The 22,388-nt window shown below is 33.7% G+C and overlaps 1 protein-coding gene across 1 annotated transcript; it reads left to right on the forward strand.

Annotated features, from left to right (window-relative positions):
- The first annotated feature begins 14,137 nt into the window (after positions 1 to 14,137).
- Positions 14,138 to 20,650, forward strand: LOC105774240 (3-oxoacyl-[acyl-carrier-protein] synthase II, chloroplastic). Its single transcript, XM_012596650.2, has 13 exons — positions 14,138 to 14,824; positions 16,265 to 16,470; positions 16,548 to 16,751; positions 17,136 to 17,246; positions 17,338 to 17,433; positions 17,517 to 17,562; positions 17,645 to 17,724; positions 18,184 to 18,252; positions 18,391 to 18,475; positions 19,154 to 19,308; positions 19,407 to 19,487; positions 19,728 to 19,787; positions 20,010 to 20,650. Exons 1-13 carry the CDS (start codon positions 14,407 to 14,409, stop codon positions 20,124 to 20,126), a joined length of 1,728 nt encoding a protein of 575 aa, XP_012452104.1. The 5' UTR covers positions 14,138 to 14,406; the 3' UTR covers positions 20,127 to 20,650.
- The last annotated feature ends 1,738 nt before the right edge of the window (positions 20,651 to 22,388 follow it).

Here is a 22,388-nt window from a genome sequence, read left to right on the forward strand (position 1 = left end):
AACTAACTTGTTTCCATACCAAAACATATCACAATTGGCACATATCAACCATACCATATTAGATTCATGCCATGTCAAAATAACCTTGTAATTTGGATCATTTCTCACATTCATCAAAAACCATCTAAATGACACAAATCTAGCCATTTCCAAATGGTTCCAACAACCAACATATATACAAACAATATTTTAATCATGTACATTTATTCAAAACCTTTCCAAAGCATACCATAACTTGACCATGTTGAGGTCAATTCATCACCTACCATTTTGGCCATTCAAACATGTATTTACACATTGTTAAAATAACACACATCAAAAAGGCATCAAAATTACCAAGATTACATTAATCAAAATGACATATTCATGCCAAACTCATTAACTAACATAAACCACAAGTCCACCTATACATGCCATTATAACCTTGATCAAGACATCATAAACTACCGATATAATCGTTGGATAGTGTGATAGATCTTCAACGAGCTTCCAAACCAGTCGAGCTTCCGATAATCTGTAAAGTAAAGAAAAAATAACTACGTAAGCAATGAATGCTTAGTAAGCTCGTATAAACTTTAAACATAACATTTCTTTTTTAATAATAAACTTTTTGGGGTAATTATAAACCTATACCAACTTCACAAATTTTATCAAACTTTAAAACCATCAACTCATAAATGAGTAAGTTCATCAATATCACATATATTTTTATTCCTAGCATAATAGGATTTTATAAGAGTTTGAACCCTTCCATTTACTTACTTTCCATTGCATTTACTTACTTTAGCTTAAATAACAACATTAATTCACTAATTAGTATATTTGTTCATGAATTAGGTATATTCATCCATAGCATATATAAATTTATCACATATAAGTACATCATTCAACTCATCATTCCCTCTTCATCATATTACATTTCAACTATGAACTTACCATTTCATTACATTTCCTCACTCGTTTCATATGCATAACACACAAGACATAAGCATAACATCAACCATGGCCACAAGCTAGTGCATTTAAACATAGCTATTTTGGACCCAACTTCAAGATAAACCATTTAATAAGAAATTACATACTTTGATCATTACCACCTTTTCATCAACATAAGTATATTTTCATTTGGACACTTACCATTCCAATGCATAATTTTAAAAGTAAACATAATATAATCCAACCAATAGTTTGGCACAAGCCTAAGCATTATCAACATTACATGTTAGTACATCAATTCATAATTCACTTGAATTAAGATAAGATAAGTCATTGATCATGAATAACCTTACTTGAAATCATCAATTTCATGAACATAGACATACTTTAATTTAACATTATCTTTTCATTCATTTCCATAGTTTTCATGATATAAGTCATTTGAGTGCATACCTTTCCTTCCCTTTTCATGCCCATTGAACTACTTAGAATAATATCGGATACAAGGGAAATCTCACACAAAGTGTGCTAAACATATGGTCGAAACCATTCCTTTTCATCATTGCTCACTCGAGCCCTAAATGGGTCTGCTCACACAAGTTGACGGTCGGAATGTAGCTATATAATGCCGTTCACACAAGTTGATGAGTATCCGTAACAAATGTCTGAACTTAGCCATCGATAGGACATTCAGGACTAGCATCTTTAACATGGTAACCTAGGTCTGCTCACACAAGCTGATGAGTATCTACAACAAATGCCAGACCTAAGCCATCGATAGAACATTCAGGACTAGCACCTGAAACATGAAAACCCTAATGACATGTCATTTGTATCATATATATTTCTAATGTTCAAACGGGGCTCGATAGTCGTCAAAACGTCGTTGGATTTCCATCGTTTCTTTATATGATAAATTGCATAATAATACATAACATATATATATATATTGATTCATTTACATTAGAACAACACACTAAACATTAAATGTAATCAACATTTAAGTGGTTATAGTTCATACGAACTTACCTGACTAAATTACAGAAATGTCGAAGTACAGGGGCTATTTGGTAATTTCTTCATTCTCCTCGATTTTCAACTCGATCTTGATCTAAATTAATAATTTCATTCAATTTATTACTTAAGATAGTAAAAAAATTTATTTTATGCAATTAAGTCATTTTTGCATTTACAAAATTGTCTCTAACATTTTACTTTTATTCAATTTAGTCCCTCAACCTAAAACATGCAAATTAACCATTATTATTGCAAGCTCATGCCAACTGAATATTAAAAGCATCCATTTCAGCCCACTTTTGCAATAATTTCAGATCAAGTCCTTGAAATATTTCTATTCCAATAATTTAGTCCCTAATTGGCAAATTCATCAAAAATCACTTAACAAAATACTTTTTAAATACCAACCAGCAATTTAAATTCATCATTTAACATCTGAAATCACAAATTTTCATCAATGGAAACATTCAAACTCTTTAACAGTTTCAAAAACAAAGGTACGAGCTAGTTGGATCTAGTTGCAACGATCTCAAAAACATAAAAATTATTAGAAACGAGCCAAAAATCAAATACCAAATTAGCTTGTGAAGTTGTCGAAACCTCAAGCTCTAAAAATGGTTCCTTTCTCCTTAAAATCGGTGAAGAACACATGAAAATGATGATAATAACTTTTTTTATTTAATTTAATTTAATTTATCAAATTACCATTTTAACCTTGGATAATAATTAAATAAAACACCAAATCCATACCCATATTTTTCCACTAACTCCTTAAATGGTTTAATTACCATTTAATTCCCTTTACCATTACTCATTAAGCCATTTAATCACTCAAATCTAATCTTGATCAAATTTTACATCTTTTACAATTTAGTCCTTTTAATTAATGAACTATCGAAACATTAAAATTTCTTAACGAAACTTTAATACAACCTTAATAAAAATTGTAAATATTTATAAAATATTTACATCTCGGTTTATAAAAATGAGGTTATGATCCTCATTTTCTAAAACCACTTGACTTTAGGGTCTTACCGCTTGAACTTAATGAATCATTCGAATAACATAAATTACCATATCAAAAACCTTTTTAAAAATCATATTTGACTCGTAAATATTTTGTAAATAATATTTACGAACTTACTTGTCGAATTTGTGTCCTCGAAACCATTGTTTCCAGCACCACTAAAAAATGGGTTGTTATAAACTATCAATGGCACCTTGGCGTGCCAGATATTGTAGTTTGCCAAAAATTCAGTTGGCATGAATTTTTGAATTCTCAGATCAGTGTATAGCATTCATTCAAACTATAATACAAAATTATAAGTTTTATTAAGTACCTAATATTAAATTTCAAATCCTTCGGTAAATATTATATAATTTATATTTTCAAAAACTAACCTCGACTTTCGATCATTGATCTAACAATAGGCAAATATCTTCGAGCTTGTCTGCTATAACCACATGACTCGCCTTATGTTCCACCTATTCAAATAATATGTTATTTCAAAAATATAATAATGAAAAAATATTATGATAACTATATTATAAAATGAATTTATCTTATTACTAATGGGAATATATAAGGGGTGTTTACTCGAGGACATAAAAATGGTAATTGATACTATGCCCATGACTAAAGGAGTATGCAACAACCAATTTTATTTTTTTGTGGTTCCATCGCCCAACACATCTTTTGGTACAATGCTGCCAACAAAGCTAATCCCCATCTGAGTCGCCCCACTTCTTTCAAGTCGACTAGTTGTAGTAGTCACCTTAAATGTACTAGATTTCGAGATTTATCGGGCATTAGTATACCCTTGATTAGCCTCAAGATTAGTGCTTGGGCATTTTTTTTAAACGGCACTCGTGGAGTTGTCGATATAATTGAAATTGTATTCTAATCATTTCTTCTTTATTCGACTACCACTAAACTTTTCCGGCACTTTGCCTAATAGTTTGTTACCTCCCCAACCCAGCCTAGACATTATGGCCAGATAGTGAAAGCTACATTAGTCACCGCAATGACTAAGTAACCCTACAGTCTGTAAAAACCCTATTTCAAATCACTTTGGAAAACTGTGGTTGCACTTGAGTTAGTTTGGAAAATATACTTTTATTAAGTCGTCTAATCTTAAGTCTTATTTTTTATTGGTGATGATGACTTTTTTTCTTAAAAGAACTCGTTATTTCTCGTTTTGTTTTGCAAAATTTTATTATCTAGTAATGCAGTGGGATACTCTATTTGTGACAGATTTTAATTAGGTCAAATAACATGTATTTTCTAGTTAACTTATAAAATCATTGTGTTGAGTAATGCATGCATAAACCCAAATCTAAAACCACAAACCACAACTCAGAATTAAACATTAGAGTCCAAAAATTGAATAAATACTTATTAAAAATTATTAATAGTAAAATAGTCCGAAGTCTATGCTACGTTCACATGCCGAGTTCGATCCTAGTCTCGATAATTACCTGAGAAGTTAAGACTAGGGGTGAGCTTAAAATAGCTCACTGTAAGTCAATAACAGTATAATCATACAATCATTCACACGGGAAAAAATCATCATTTTCATTACAGTACGATACGTGACATATTTCAATAATCCTAAGGACATGTCATTAGCATGATGCAATAAAAAAGATTCTTACCCATCCATCCGCTACACACCACGAGTTCCCCAGAACTTGTTTGCTAATCACCAAACAATGCGACCTGAAGCTCGATGTGGATAAACCACCAATACAATAGTGCAGATATACTACCAATAAATATGCAAACAAGCTACCAATAAAGGTAAATACAATTAAACTGCCAATAATGTGATAAATTTGCCAATCTCCTCGGTACTCGATGTAGTGCACTAAAAACAATACTACAGACTTTAACTATCGTCGTTACTTCACGGATCTCCTCCATCAACCATAATAACTCATCCCATGCACATGTGATATAACATACAATCATTAAGCAAAATCATGCTTTCAATTTGGTTTCAGTACAATGCCATGTCTTACATGCTTACGGTACCATAATCAATTCAATGGCATGGTTAACATGCTTACGGTAACATAATCAATTCAATGGCATTCTTAACATGCTTAAGGTAACATAATCAATTCAATTGAAAGCTTATCATACTTATGGTAACATATTTAGTATATGGATTGCAAGCATTTAGTCAGTCGATACAATGGCATCATAACCAAACATACTTATTATGCAATCAAACAATAACTCAATGAGTCGTATGCTATACAGGTCCTCAATCAAACAAAGTTAAGACCCACACATTAAAATAGCAAGTCCACAATACTAATCCATAAAGCTCTTGCTTCCACCCTTAAACCTTAAACGTGACTAAAAAAATTACAATATTTAACACATTAAAATAATGTTAAACAAAACTTTAAACACCTTCCAAATGGTTCGACCAAATCAATGTTACACATAATGTTAAACAAAACTTTAAACACCTTCCAAATGGTTCGACCAAATCAATGTTACACCCACCAATTTCCAGAGAAATTCAGCAAGGAAAATTACACTGATTTAATGCAAAATGAGGGCACAAATGGAATCCGACTTTATTGTTGATCCGGGATGTTCAAATTAGTTTCTACAACCAAAATATTATTGAAAATAAGTAATTTAAAACCAATTACGAGCCCTAAAAAATCAGCCATAGCATCCTCTATTAACGAAAACAATTCTATGTAGTTATTCGCACCAATCGCACTTACGCTTTCCGTTTTGCTAAATCCGAGTTGCCAAACGAATGGGATCAGAAACACTTATAAAGGGCAAGACCGAAGGTTGATTAGAATACAGGAACAACAAATTAAACTTGCTGGAGAGTGGCAGAAAAGAGAAGAAAAATGGCAGCCCCATAATAATGATTCAAGGGACGGCATACCACCACAATTGGCACAATAAGCGGCTATTTTTGTTCAGCACCAAAAAGGGAATTTAAGGGCTGGTTAGGGATTGTTTTTAGACTTGAAAAAAAAAAAGGAAAAAAGGCTGGAAATGGAGCATAAAACATCAATTAATGGCTCGATATGACAACCAATAAAGGGGATCTAAGGGGAACAGATACCACCAACGGCGGCAGCTCTAAGGCTAGTTTGGGGTAGTTTAAAAGAGGTGTTTAGGGGTTGATTTGAACAACAACAAAAAAAACATGAGATCTCAGCAAAACAATAGCTTAAATTCCACAACAAAGGAAATAAGAGGAAGAAGAGAAAGAATGGCACTTACACTGAGAAGAGAATGAGCAGCACAATAGAGTTTTTTGGGGGTAGCACAGTGAAGGAGAAAGGAAGCAAAAACGAGAGAATTTAAGAGAAGGAAAAGGATTGGATGGATACAGCAAAAGAAAAGATGAAAAAAAGGCTAAACAACGGTTGAAAATGTTACATTTATACTTACATTAACTAGGCTGGGTGGCACAAAAATAGGAGAGGAAAATAGAAAAAATTTAGTCGTTTTGTAAGGGAAAGGAAACAAACTCGGGTCTCTAATCCAACTACACTCGATCCTTATTTTCTCTCCACCTTTAAACCAATAGCTCAATCTTGAAGTAATTAATGAACTTTAAACCAAAAATTTGGGATGTTACATAGTTGCTAGAAAATTGCGCTCTAATCTCCAACGCCCATTGCCCTCGTAATAATTGCCCCATCCACCGGTAAACCGAGTTGTAAAGCTACGTCCTCAATTGTAATTGTACACTCACTACACAAAAGATGAAATGTGTGTCTCGGGTCTCAAACTTTCTACCAAAGCGCTGATAAGTGCAGGATCCAATTTAGTCCCCCTAAGCATATGAGACATGTGTCGATCTTCAGTTTGATTATATAAAGATAAAAAAATGATAAAATTAATAATTTTAACAACTTAATAATTAACTTAATTAAAATTAAAAATATTAATAAACAATTGGATGTCGAAATGTGTTTTTCATCCAAACAAAAAAAGATATTGCCGCTATAAAAATCAATTAAAATTAAAGAAATTACGAAACATAAAATTAAAACAACTAGTATTTGAGAGAAATTTAATGAAAAATTGAGAACTAAATACTTGAGAGAATTGAGAGAATATATGAATTGAGAGAATTGAGAGAATATGATTTGAATGCAAAAGAAAGAAAATGAGTTGGGTTTATATAGCAAATAAACTAGCCGTTTTTAGCCATTTGAAAAAATTTATGAGTTGGATTTTTTTACCATTAGGAAAAGTAACCATTGGACGAAAATGCATCTAACAGGACGTTTTTTCAGCTAAAGTCGCAGCAGGACGCGCCTTCAACAATCTCAACTAAAAACGAGTCCTGTTGGACACGTTTTCTGTTTCTCCCAAAAAAAAACTATTTCCCTAAATTTTGAAAAAAAATGGCCCACTTTGTTAAATATTTTTAAAGATTGGCATTTCCTACTAATTTTCTCTTGCTATCATGGTTAAATTAGCCTTATATGTCATTTTTTATTTCACATTTTTTTAATAATAGAAATAGGCATATTTTAAAGAGAGTGTGCCAAAGCGCGTCCAACTGGGCATGCTTTTTGCACAAGTGGTAGAAAAGTGCATTCAACTGGATGTGCTTTTGAATTCTCTCTTCTAGGTTTAGGGTTTTAGAGTTTAAATTAAAAAAATTTATAGGTAGATTTGAAGGGTCGGGGATGCAATAACTCACCTCAGAACACATACATTTCATATGTCATGCTGAGATAGGACCATTACCTCAAAACCTCATCATATGAAAGTCAGGTTTCGGGGTGATAGTGCTTGATGTGATCATGGGTTCAGTATAATCAGGGTTTAGTTGACAATCATTATACGGTCACGAGTTGAAGCTTTTTAGATACCCGCAAATGATGCCTTATATATACCATACAGAAAATGGAGGTAATAACCATAAGAAAAAATGAACGGATTTCCGGTGTAATTAACGTATTTTTTTCTTTATTTCTAGTCAGCTGGTATCTTTAACCTTTCATTCTTATCTGAAGGCTGACATCGATGTGAACACAATTGGGCTTTCAGGTGGAGAACAGATGTTTCAACACAGTAAAGGTCAAACTTGGGTCGACACAACAGCAGTTGTTGTTATTAATGGGTTGTTTAATAATGACAATCGTTGTCACCCCGAAAGGAGCATCACCTTTATTGCACTGCAACAGTTATTGTCAGCCTATGAGTCCTCCGACGTCAATGGCAATGTCGACTTCGGATAAGAATGAAGGTTAAGGATATCGGCTGCGTTGAAATAGAGAAAAAAATCACGCTAATTATAGCAGGAAACCCCACAATTTTTCCCTATGATTTTGCCCTCAAACTTTTATATGGTATTTATAAAGTAATATTTCCTACTATTTGAAAAGTTTGAGCTCGTGACCGTATAACGACCATCAACCGGTTTTCCCGTTGTACTTTGATCCATACTGCATAATGGCCATTGATTGAGACCTCTACGTAGACTTCCACTCGTGATAGTACAAATAAAAATAACCCTGAATATCGACTTCCACGGGACAAGTTTCAGAGGTAATGCTCCAATCTCAGCAAGATATATGAAATGTGTGTGTTGATGGAGCGATATCGCATCATCGACGACTCAAGAATACCTCAAACTAGAAATTATATTAGCGATAGTAATTTTTTACAATGAAACGAGAAAGAAAATTAAGAGAGAAATATTGTAAAGTGGAGGGATGAAGGCTGGGAGAGATGATGTTTTTGGGATGATGGAGTACAGAGGGGAGGCCCTTTTTACAGGTGCGGGGGAAGGATAATATTGCAAAAGAAAAAATTTAATGTTTGAAAACTCATTGCAAGACCAGCATTTTCATTGAATATCACTTATACATGCTTCAAATTTGCAAAAAACGTTACTAGGGTTAGGTATTTTTATTTAGGCTTTTTGAAAAAGTTGGAGAAAACTCGTCCAACTAGGCACTTTCCTGCCATGTCAGCAGGGAAGCTCATCCAGTTGGACAAGTTTTCTCCAACGTTTTCAAAAAGCCTAAATAAAAGTATATTAGAAACACGTTTTGATGCACTAAATGCCATCTGAAGCACGTGTCTGATTTCAATTAGTGATCTACAAAACACATTTTTGAGCACCGGTTCTATTTTGCTATTAAAGTATCAAAATATTCAAAACTTAAGCACGTAGCAAAATCATATCAAATATCAAAGAGTTGAGTTGCGGGAGTCGTCTGTATTTCTTTGGGCTAATTTATAATAAGAAAGATTTTTTTGTTCTAAATATCCAATTCGTTTTAAATTGAAATGAGTCGACGAGTGAAATTTATCATTTACTATGATGATCAAATCTATAATACAGAATTTAGGGCCGTATTTACAGGAGCCCAGTCCATGAAATTGGCTTTTAACCATACCATTCAATTGTGTGAGCTACAGACTAGAATTAGGAGGAATGTCGGGGATTCGAGCCAGTGAAAATTTTCGAGCTTGCAATGTAGATATCTGGTATTGATTGAATCCTTCAAGTACAAGCTATCTGATGTAAAAGGCAAGCTCGAGCTGGAGAGGGTTATATCATTGCACTACATAAGCAAAAATGCAATAATGGAGTTACATGTCGAGTTTGTCGATGCTAATGAAGCTGGTCTACCTTCAGCCACTGTTGCTGCTAATGTTAGAACTGAAGTTGAAGTAGAAAGTCCTACTACACAGTTGTGTAATGGGTTCACTAGTTTATTACAAAGCTCCTATTACGGTGTTCACAAAACATCAATAGGTAGACATTCTTAGGTTTTTGGCACCGATTTAAACTTTGGCGACCACTATCATTCGGGGTATGAGCGTAACCCTAACCTCAACACTCGGGCACGACATTCAATTGATGCTTTCAATTTTAAATTTGGTGGATCGAAGTCCTAGGGCAAAAGAACTTATATGGAGGGCCATCACCCTATGTCAATTCGTAATACGATATAGATTTTGTTAGGCATTTGGGGTAAAGAAGAACCGATGATTTACTCCCTACGATCGAGTCTAACGAGGCTACATCGAACCCTTTGCTTGAAGATGATAATAAATGCCATATTCAGAAGAAGATGTAACCAAAGAAGAAGGGGCAGTGGATGCAGTTGTCGGATTGGAGTCAATACCTGATCTAATCCGACAATCTGGTCTAGATGGTTCGAAAGTAGCACTTTTTTCTAAACCAGAGCATGTTCTAACTAAGTCAAAACCTTGCGATTTTGATGATGATGGATCAGACAATGCTCAAGATCCAGATCTGCGATTCAAGGCATATGAACCTCCGCCCCACATGCCCAAGATGGTAATTGGAAGATTTTTTCAATATCGTTTGCAATAACTTTGAGAGAAAGGTAGATGATTGGGATTTCTTTCTTAGCCAGTTGTGTCGTTATATTTTCCCCCATCCCGACATATGTGTCATCTCTGACAGGGGACCAGGAATCTTGGACGCTATCGAACGACATAGTAGCCTTTGGGATCGCACTCACCATAGGTAATGTATACGACATGTCGACTTTAGCTATCACTCAAAATGTCCCTAACTTGTAATTTTGAGTCATAAAGTACACTAGGCCCGACCAGGACATATTAGGGACATCATATTACGTCGACCTACCAGAAGAGACTTGCGATTGTGGGAGATTCTAGGTATTTCGATTCCCATGCGTACACGTAGTTGTTGTATGTGCGAATATATGAATTGATTACATGCCTTATATCAACGATGTGTATAGACTGGAACACATGCACAGTGTAAGGAGACCTGAATTCTCACTCATCCCAGATGAAAGTATGTGGTTGCTAGTGTCCAACGCGTTGTTCGAGTTAGTCCCGAATATGAACTTACGTTGCATCCTGAAATGTCTCCCGAATTCTACTCGGATATGCACCAATATGGATCTTCAAGAGAGGGACAACCAACAGAGGTTATGTGGGTACTGTAGAAACTCAGATCATATGAAAGTAACATGTTCCGTATTGGGGGGTACATAGGGGCTTCAACGTTGCTAGTATTTAATTTTTCTAGCGATATAAAATTGATTACAATATTTTCTTTTTGTGTACAAAATTTGTTCTTTCTTTTTAACTTGCATTTCAATTGCATTTGCCACTGTCTACTAACATTTATGTTGGGTAAAAATTGCTACTTTAAGCGCTACTTCAAGTAAAATATTATATATGGAAATTTACGTATAATTTACATTAGAATTTAGCAAAAATAAATATGAGTTGCAATAGAAATATTAAAAAATTATCCATTTTTCTATTGATGTCATTTATATTTACATCGCAATGAGTAAATAAAAATACATCATCGGCACCATCGGGCTGAATATGTGCCACAGGATGATGGCTGACGAATGCGCGTAGGATTTCTATGCACAACTAGTAGTGTTGGCTCTAGTTGTTGATTGTGATCATCTTCTTCATCTTCACTCCACCCTCGTACTCATCTTTATCTCTATCATCGTCTTCATCTTCATATCCATCGCTTTCCTCCGTGCTTGAATGTGGTGTCGTCCTAGCCTCCCATTGTGTGTCCTCCACTTTATGATAAAGTGGTTGAGCCGATGAGCCACCACGATAAAACAACGACGTGGTGGTGCATAGTGTGGTGCTTGTGAAAAAACACGGGGTCAGTGAAATGAACAAGAATAAGTGGAGTGAACTGATTGGGATATGGCGTAGACATCAGTGGCATTTTTTAGGTTGGAGCTAGTGACGAACCCGACGCGACACCTATTCTGAACCTACGTTGTTGGTCCGCTCTTCATTACCTTTGCTGATAAAGTTGCCTACTCCTCGCATTCACCGATAGCAGATATAGCTTGCCGGCAACTCTGAACCAAGGTTTGTACTCCAAACTGGTTGCCGTGTCTGATGAGAAAAAGGATTCGCATATGGATAAGAATTTCATCCTACGATCCCAAATGTCGATGTACTCCTTATGGTAGGCTTGTCAGTTCTTGTCACTCTGCCCTCGCATATCCAACTTGTGCAGTGCTTTCGAGCGTTGATCTAACAACAGTCAGATATCTTTGAGCTGCTCGAGTAATCCCACGTAACTCGGCTCATGGTTCCACCTATACAAGCGATATGTTAATTGAAACATAAAACAAATAAACTACATTTACTATAGAAACTACATATTTATTAAAAATTGATTTTTACCTTGTCACCAATGGAAACATATATGGGTTGTTCACTCGAGCACGTAAAAATGGTAGTCACCACCAGACCCATGACTTTAATAGAAGCAGGCAACCACTGATTGACATCTTATCTGGTTCCATCACCCGACACAACTCTCGGTACAATGTAGGCAACACGGTTGATCCCCAGCTCATTCGTCCACTTTTTTTGAAGTCGAATATGTGTAATAGGCACCTTACGTGTACCAAATTTTGAGATTTATCGGACATTAGAATGCCCCCGATTAACCTCAAGATGAATACTTGAGTGTATTGTTCTTTGATGATGTTGGGTGCATCCGTAAGAAGCTTTTTGAAATTGGTTTCCAACCACTTCATATCTATTCAGCTACCGTAAAACTTATTCAACACTTTCCCCAACACGCCTTGCAAAGGCCCTCTTTACCGGGAACGACCATTGACCCCATGATGACTGGCCCATCCACCGATAAATCGGTAAAGCTACGTCCTTGAGTGTGATTGTACACTTGCCACATAGAAGATGAGAAGTGTGTGTCCCGGGCCTTCATCTTTCCACCAATACGCTGATGAGTGTAGGATTGAGTTTACAGCCCCCGAGCATACGAGACGCAGGCAAGAATCTCGCGTCTTGCAAGTAACCATGAATTTCGGTGATTGAGCCCTTTGACAAATTATGTATGAACCCCTCCAAAACACGATCATCTGCCTATTTATATCGACAAGAAAAAATGTTTTAAAATATTTTAAAAAATTAAATATTTTAAAATTAACTTAATTGAAAATAATGAAATTTAAAATTTCGTCTTACCATTATCGCTTGAGCGGCAGCAATGTGCTTGTTGTCGAAAAAATATCAGAGAGGTTGTCATTCGTGAAAACTTAATCGAAACGAATAATATACGAAATAATTAAATAAATCTACAATCTTTTTAAACAATTGTATCGGGAAATTTAGAACAAAACTTGAAAAATTTGAGAGAGTTGAGAGTTTAGAAAGAATTGAGAGAGTTGGATTTGAGTGAAAAGAATGAAAAATGGTCTGGTATTTATTGGAAAAGAAAATTACCATGGGGCCCTTCAAAAATTTTACCGTTGCCAACGTTCAAAAAAATGACTGTTGGTAAAAAGCGCATCAGTTAGACACGTTTTCTTGCAAACTGTACAGAAAGCGCATTCAACTCACTCTCTTTCCAAAAACGATTTACTTCCCTAAATTAAAAAAATAAACCTAAAAGATGAAATAAAAAATTGTATATAAGGCTAATTTAGCGTGTTATCATTCCTAATTTTTTATAATAATAGGAAAGGCAACATGATTGTAAATAATGCAAGATACTGCCCAAGAATTAATTTCTCCTTTTTTTGGCGTAACAAACTAGATTTGGTTATACTCACAAGGTGAGTAAAATTAATATTAAAATTATATTTATATAAAAATTCAATAATTGATTTATAGATAAAATGGTAATGTATTTATAAACCAATTATTTGATAGATAATATATTAAGATCCAAAAGAATTAAATATAAAATAGATAATTAGTAGGCAGATGTAAATTTAAAACCCTTGAGACATGTAATTAGTTTTAAAAGAAAATATGAATGAGGAATTAGAATAAAATTTATCCTTTTTGTGTTCGATAAGTTCGAGGTAAATTTACCAGTCAATAGGCGAATGTAAAATATGAATATTCCTTTGTGCTAAATGCTAATAAAATATCCTCGAAAACGATATACAAATATTACCAAATGAAAGTGAAAGGCTAAAATGGTTTTAAAATAAACAAATTTTATAATATAATTCAAAATTTTAAAACGAAGACATCACCCTAACCCCAAGTAAAGTGTCCAATTGCTAGTTTAAATTGGAAAGATGATGGACAAAAGAGTCATTTACTAATTAAAATAGGATAATTATTGTCCATAAATTAAGAAAATAAAAATAAAAATTGTTGGTCTTAAATCTTTGTTTTACGGCCTACTCTATTTTTCACATCCTTTTTGTTTTTGTTTGTGTCTCATTCCAAAGTATTTTTGCAGTCTTTCACACTTAAAAGCTCTAATCACCTACTGCAATTTACCATTTCTTCTTCTTCTTCTCCCCTTTCATTTCTGGGGTCTTTTTGATTGATGGATGGCTGGATTCTGATCAATCTCACGTAAATAAAAAAAAAAAAAGAATTATATTTATCCAAAACGCAATAACCCAAATCTTTACAACCTCGTATATTTGTTGATTGATTTTGGTTTTGGGGGGAGGATGGCATCTTCATCAATGGTGAGTCCGGTATGCACTTGTTTGGTCGCTGGTTGCATGTCTGTCACGTGCGGGAAAGACCAGTCACAGTCATCATTTCTCCGTTCATCAGCCTTTGCTTCTTCTTCTAAGAGACACGGTCGTTGGGCTCGCACTAGAAGGAGAGCTCTTCTTTCTCAATGCAGCGGCAGAGGCAATGGCTCAACCAAAAACCAAGACGGGAGCATGATTTCAGCGTTTTATGGATTCGGCATTCAAGGCTTGATGGCTTCCTGGTTAACTTTTGAGCCCTGTAATGACTACTATTCCTCCAAAAATTGCAGCCTTTTTGGTCAAAATAGAAGCTTTTCTTATTTCTTTGGACCCAAAATCCTTCCCAATCGCAAGCAAAGAAGACTCAATGGAGGAGCTGCCTGTTCTGGTAATTTTCAGCCTTCTCTTTTATACAATCTGAAAGGGCATGTTGGTTTTTGCTTGACTCTTGAAATCTGGCTTCTTTTATTCTCATTTTTATTTGTTTTATTTCTCACAAAAGGTTTAGCCTTGTTTACACATTAACTTTATTTTCTTTTCTTTTCTTTTTGTTCGAAATTTGACTCTTTGTATTTCTTTTTTGTTTGTTTTTGCGTTGCACATGTTCCTTCTCTTTTTTTGCTTTTGATTCAAGAAATTTTGAAATGAAAAACATTTTGAATATAAAATATAGTAAGATATATATATATATATATAATTTTTAAAATTTTGGGAACTCTTCAATTCGATACGACGACTTGAAAGTTTGTTTGAAAACTAAGAGGATTTGAGTAAAATCTGTTTAAACAATAAATTGGGTCTCGAATAAAACTTTTTTGGTCGGGAAAAAAAGTATATTATTTTGTTGGTGTTTTGCTACTATTTTCTTATTATTTTTTTACTGTTTTCTTATTGTTTCATTATTGTTGTTTTGTTATTATTTTATTATTATGTTACTATTATTTTTTTATTATTTGAATATTGTATAACAGACCATTTGTTTGTTAAGTTATACCTATTTTAGTATTATTTAAGTATAAATATTAAAATTATTTAAGTATAAATATCTTTTAATATGTTTTCAATTTGTTGGGAATATTTTATATATATTTTTAAAAATAATATAAAAAAATTAATTTGAGTGGACTGGATCTAGGTTTTAACATTTTTATCTAGTTCGGGATTGAGCAAAATTTTAAGCCCATTTTTCGAGTTAAGTCTAAAATTTTGACAATATTTGATCCTGTATCCGGCCCGGAGATACACCAGTTATTATTATTATTATTATGATTCTGTTGTTACTAATTAGTTAAAAGCTAGAAATGAAGTTGAATTTAAGTTAGTGTTAGTTCTATGGTGATGATAAATAATTTGTTTGTAGGAAGATAAATGTGCAGTTTCTTATTTAGATTCTGTAGACTATTTTAAATATAAATGGTAAAGAAAAACGCCATCATATTAATATTAATTAACTATTATTTAAGAAATATTAATTATTTTATTAAAAATGGTTTTAAGCAATTTTTAATTAAGTTGACATCAATTTGGTCAAACAGATTATATATAATATAAATAAAATTTTATTCAACAATTGATTTTATACTTTCAAATAAATAATTCATTTTATTGGTAGTATTTATAAATAAATTCTATTTAGACTTAGGTTCAATATTTAGATTTTTTATTTTTATTTTTATTTAAATATTTAATATAAAAAAGTCATCATATTAATATTAATTATTTTATTTAAAAAATTTTAAATAATTTTAGTAAGTTTATGTGGAATTCACTCATGAATAGATATCATGCTGGACACTTCTCATGCAAGTTAATTTATTTGAAAACTTAGGAGAAGCCATGGCTGTAGCTCCGCAACCCACTAGGGAAATCACGACAAAAAAGAAACCTCCTACGGACCAAAGACGAGTTGTTGTGACAGGGATGGGAGTGGTAACTCCACTTGGACATGACCTCGATGTCTTCTACAACAAGTTGCTAGAGGGTTCTAGTGGAATAAGTGAAATTGAGACTTTTGACTGTGCCCAGTTTCCAACCGTAAGTTGTGTTTAGCATCTCTCAGTTGCTTTTGTTTGTACTAGCTCTTGTTCTTACTACTCTCGTTTTCTCTGCAGAGAATTGCTGGAGAGATAAAATTTGTCTCGGCTGATGGTTGGGTTGCACCAAAACTCTCCAAGAGGATGGACAAATTCATGCTTTATATGCTTATTGCTGGGAAAAAAGCCCTGAAAGATGGTGGAGTAACTGAAGATGTAATGGATGAGTTAGATAAAGCGAAATGTGGAGTTTTAATTGGTTCAGCAATGGGTGGCATGAAGGTAAATTCTGCAGTTTTGTTGTTCATATTCCTTTATTTTAAAGATGATGGAAGAGCTGATGAACCCTTCTATTTTTAAGCATTAAACTTGATCCAAGTAAAACATGAACACCACCTGCTGGGTTTTGTGGCTTTAAAATAACAGAATATGTCGACAATATTTACCTGCATATTGCATACTTTAACATGCGAGTGGTGCAATTTTGTACTACTAGTTTAGCGTCTAAAGCCAGCCTTAATAATATAAAATCTTTTGGAATCATAAGTGTCATAGCGTATATAACACCTTGCATGAGGGAAAACAACTTCAAGAAACAAATTGTTTTTGCAATTACTTTCCTTTTTAGGTCCATTGATTCATTTAGGTTGTTTGTGGAAAGACAAGGTTTTCAATGATGCAATTGAAGCATTGAGGATCTCATACAAGAAGATGAATCCTTTTTGTGTACCATTTGCAACTACAAATATGGGTTCTGCAATGCTTGCAATGGATTTGGTGAGCTTAAATCTTGCTTTTGCTATGTTAAGATAGAGGTTGATGGATGTTGGAATTTGAACTTTGAGCTTTAATCTGGTTTCTTCTTCAGGGTTGGATGGGTCCTAACTATTCAATATCCACTGCATGTGCAACAAGCAACTTTTGCATATTAAATGCGGCAAACCACATCATTAGCGGTGAAGCTGTAAGTTGAGGAAAAAGGAAATCCAATCTATTGTGGTTTGTTTTTGTTACGCTGTATCTGAGGTATTTGAAACAAAATCGCAGGATATGATGCTTTGTGGTGGCTCCGATGCTGCAATTATACCGATTGGTCTCTCTCATTTTTCTATTTGACATAATTTATTATCTTTTTAGTTGGTACAAGCAAGATTTTGTGATTTTTTTTTATTCAGGATTGGGAGGATTTGTGGCATGCAGAGCACTCTCTCAGAGGAACAACGACCCTACCAAAGCTTCACGCCCTTGGGATATTGTAATATTTCAATAACTCTTGAGCTCCTAGAATTTCATTTTTTTTTCTTTTGTTGTTGGTTTTATCAAGTTCTTCAACAAATGAAGTAAAACTGAGAATGAGTTAATGAAGCAACCTGGTGGAAAGTAATGATAATTAATTTTATCATTTCAATAAGTAAGTGACCTGATTATTTTTTCTGCCTCGGTTGTTCGCATGTCTTGTAAACTTTTAGATCACAACTCACATTGAGTTAGTTATGCGTCTGTTCCTGGTGCTTTGATAAAGTGATTATTCCTCAAGTACTTTCTAATCCTAGGCGGTTTAAATGCACATAATTTCTCCGTCTACTTCATGGTATTTTGACAAAGTAGCTATTCCTCAAGTACTTTTAATCTTAGGTGGTTTAGATGCGCAAAATTTTCTCAATCTGCTTCACGAGTGTTATTTACCTGGATAATTGTTCCAACTTTTTCACAGAATCGTGATGGATTTGTCATGGGGGAAGGTGCTGGGGTTCTACTTTTAGAAGAATTGGAGCATGCTAAGGTACAGTTTCTTCAACCCTACATTCCTTGTTCTTAGCCATAGGTTTGCACTTAGTAGTTTACGGTGAAGTTGCTAAGTATGCATATTAGTTCCTTAATAAAAGGGAAAATTATTGAGTTTAGGTTTGTGGTTTTGCAGAGGAGAGGTGCAACCATCTATGCAGAATTTTTGGGTGGAAGCTTCAATAGTGATGCTTATCACCTGACTGAACCACATCCTGATGGTAATGAGCCACGCCTTTACTATTGCAATTCTTTCTCCTTTAACCCTGACGTTGTCTCTATGCAGCATTTCATTTTAGAGGTTTTGTTTTCGTAGGAGTGTTTTATAGCATTTCTGTTAGAATAATTCTGTGTAAGAAACTATAGAGTGAAAAGGAGCAATAGGTCAACTTCTTGATCTATAGTTCTCAAATTCATTACAAGATCGACAAATATTCACATAGTTGCTTTAGCTATTTGTGGTGGCAAGCTAAGGCCACAACTTGTAGTCTACGTGAGGGGTCACTAGTTGGCTGGATTTTTTAACACATAGGCATGTCTTTCTTTAGTGCTACATATGCACCTTGAAACTTTTTTTTCCTCATAATTTGCTGCTTGTAATTTGGTGCTTTTTCAGCCAGATAATGATTTCATTGGTAAAAGGCCTTTTCAGTGTATAGTAGGTCTTGATGTTAGAGATGCTATTAGGGTTTTAAATTGTTTTTCCTCACTTGTTAAGCAGAATATATATATCTTGAGATTACAACCTACACTTCTTCCTTTGAATATTTCCAGTCATGACGGGCCCCTCAAATATGGAATGAGTTTTTTTTTTCATGTTTCTTCTGAAGTTGCACATGTTACTATATGAACTATTAAACTAACATATATATGTATATATTGTGAAATCTTAAAAAAAGGAGTTGGTGCCATTCTCTGCATAGAAAAGGCGTTGGCTCAGTCTGGTGTAGCTAGAGAAGATGTAAATTACATTAATGCTCATGCATCATCTACAGCAGTTGGAGACATTAAAGAATTCCAGGCTCTCCTACATTGCTTTGGCAAGAATCCCAAGGTAATTTTGCATATTTTTCTCCGATATTTGAACCTACATACAACCTGCTTTTCATATTTATTCATTGTGATTAGTGATAAGATCTCCATTATTTCCAGTTAAGGGTGAACTCTACAAAGTCAATGACTGGTCACTTATTGGGAGCTGCTGGTGCTGTTGAAGCTGTTGCAGCAATTCAAGTATGCAATTTAGAGCTTTGGTTATGCTTTTATATTGACATTAGAAAACAGACTTCATGGACATAATGGCTTGTGTTGTTTTTGTTTTTTGGTGTACCGTTCTACAAAAATGCATGTATATTTGGATATATGTTACAAGTACAGATAAAATACTTTCATTTGCAATCACCATGTTTCTTATCTTTCTCTTTTCCTTTCTTGGGACCTGAGCATGGACATGATAATGTTTATTTTTTATAGGCAATACGGACTGGTTGGGTCCATCCAAACATCAATCTGGAAAACCCTGATGAAGGAGTGGTATGTTGTTGTTGCACCTTCTCTCTTTTCTTTTTTCATTATTGATTTTTGCAACAACTTTCGTTTCATGACATGTTAATTTTTTAAGTAATTTTATTTTCTTGATTTTTTATTCATTTGCTTTAATCCTTCGTTTGTTAACCTTTTCACATAGAGCTCCTTCTTTTGGTTTTCCCTTCATTTTCCATTGACTATCTTATGTTGCCTAAACATCTAATTCAGGATGCAAACGTGCTTGTGGGACCAAAGAAAGAAAGATTGAATGTAAAGGCAGCATTATCAAACTCCTTCGGGTTTGGCGGCCACAACTCCTCCATCATTTTCATGCCATACAAATAAAATAGTTCAACCATTTCTCTTCTAGTTTTTTCTCTGATCTGGTTGAAGGTATGTAAACCTCTTTAAGGAAATTATAGAATATAAATGTATATAATATCAGTTCAGTTACCCATCAGCAATTTGGAAACTGTTAAAGCTATCAACTACCATGCAAGGTAGCCAGGAAATATAATCTATAGACAAACATCCACCTTCGAGAGGGTTACTATACAAAGAATGGATGGGCATATAGTCGAAGCTTTAGAAAAGTTGTAAGGAGTAAAAAGAGACGGGCTCACCATGGTGTACGCAGTTGTTGTTTCTGAAGTTTCTCTTGATATTTAGCTACAATTGAGCTTTTAGTCATGTTTTTAGTTGACATAGGCCATTGAATCAATAGATGTGGCAAATGTAGTTACCGGTCTCGTAATATTCTTTATCATCTACAACAACAATGGCTAATTTTGAGCTGGCAGCATTGCCGGTCACACTTTGTAGATTAGTGGTTTTATGACTTTACGGTAATGAAAGCTTGTTTTGGTCTCTTTTGTTTCCCTACCATTTGAGAAGAAAACCATATTTAATTTAGAACAAGCATCAATGACTAATCTTTGATAGCCTTATCCTTCCTCTTCACACCCACCACAAGCTTTCTTAAGCTCTGGTTAGCATTGCTGTTTGCATAATTTAGAGGTCAAAAACTACTACATGGATAAAAACATTTTGGTTGTTAAAATCATGGTTTAGCAAATCAAATAAAAAACTGTGTTTTCCTTTTGGCACATAGCAAATCAACATATAAGTAAAATGAACACAAAATCGTTAACTTTCTATATTGCCTCCTCATGCTCAGTCGAGATTATTGTCTTGGATGAGTTTAATCTGGGATAACATTGACTGGACATCTTTGAATGTAGAGAAGAATTTTCATCCTACTCTTGATTTTTCCAAAACAATAGTGGTCCATTCCTTTTCCCTGTTTGTTATTTCACGTACCTGGATTTGTTATTCTCGTAGCTTAAAGCTAACCTTGAGACTTCTTCAAATTATGAACCGGCTTCGAATAATGGTTGCTCCTCCAAACCACTCCCCTCCACTTTAACATTGTAGAAAAAGCTGTTTTAACTTTTTTGGGCCACACTGACACAAAAGGCACTCTACTTTGGAGACTATGTTTTTCTTCATGAGCTCAACTATCACAGGCTAACAGTTATTACAATTTTTCCAAAGCAACATGATAAGTTTGAAAGGAATTTTGAACCTTCATAGAGTTCTCCACTTTCTTGTACTCGTTCCCCATTGTACCGATTCTTTCAAAGTAAATAGTATGCATTTTTATAACTAACAATTTTCCTTCATACTCTAAATACAGAGATTGACTGGCCAACTTAGCAGGTTCAAAAGGACATCATTGTCCAAACTAGTCACCAATTCTACTTGTATCCCATCCTCTTATGCTGAAATTATTCCAATACTAGAGTTCCCAAAACAGGTCCAATCTCGAAAGTTTCCTTGTGTAAATTTGAGCCCATAATGATTTAATCCTGAAAATTTTTAAACTTAAAAAAACTTAAGTCTAAGAAAATTTGATCCCAATCCTAAAAAAAAAAGCCCAAGCTTGAAATGATTTCAGCTCAAGATCAACTCGAGCCCAAGTCCATAATGATCCGAGTTTGAAATAAATGTGATACAAAACCCAAAAATATTAATTTAAAGCAAAAGACATTGATAATTAATACAATTATATGACAATATTCAAAATATAAAACACCTGTTAGTACAATGATTACATGGATAGAATAAATATACCAAGTTAATAAGTATTAAAATTAAAAAAATTAATGATTAATCAAATATATAATGATATATTATATTAATTTAATGATATGAGAAACAAATTAAGCATAAAAGCACCAATTGAATTTGTTAAACATTCTGTTAATAGAAATCGAATTTGTATGTATTTCTTCTACCCATAATTTATATGAAAAATTAACATGAGAATTTCTTTAAAAACTTTTCTTGTTTTTGAGATATTTTGGTAAATATCAAATTCCTTGAATTACAAAACTTATCAAATTACATAACTTATTCTGTATTCATTTTAACACGTTTCAAGAATTTTATAACAAGCCAAAATGGGGTATATATGGGCATGTGGACAAGATTTGGATAATTTTATATAATATTTAAATTTTATTTTAAAATTTTATAATATTTAATTTTTAGAATTTTTAATAGTTATTGATAATTATTATATTTATTGTAATTTTCTAAAAATTG

Source organism: Gossypium raimondii, chromosome 6 (genome assembly GCF_025698545.1).
Source record: "Gossypium raimondii isolate GPD5lz chromosome 6, ASM2569854v1, whole genome shotgun sequence".
Taxonomy (NCBI): Eukaryota; Viridiplantae; Streptophyta; class Magnoliopsida; order Malvales; family Malvaceae; genus Gossypium; species Gossypium raimondii.

Bases quoted from the DNA above. Each gene is read 5' to 3' on its own strand.
- LOC105774240 (XM_012596650.2), top strand. From the start codon at position 14,407: ATGGCATCTTCATCAATGGTGAGTCCGGTATGCACTTGTTTGGTCGCT. The intron at 16,471-16,547 runs GTAAGTTGTGTT...TTTTCTCTGCAG, and splicing joins ACTGTGCCCAGTTTCCAACC to AGAATTGCTGGAGAGATAAA. The intron at 17,563-17,644 runs GTCTCTCTCATT...TTTTTTATTCAG, and splicing joins TGCTGCAATTATACCGATTG to GATTGGGAGGATTTGTGGCA.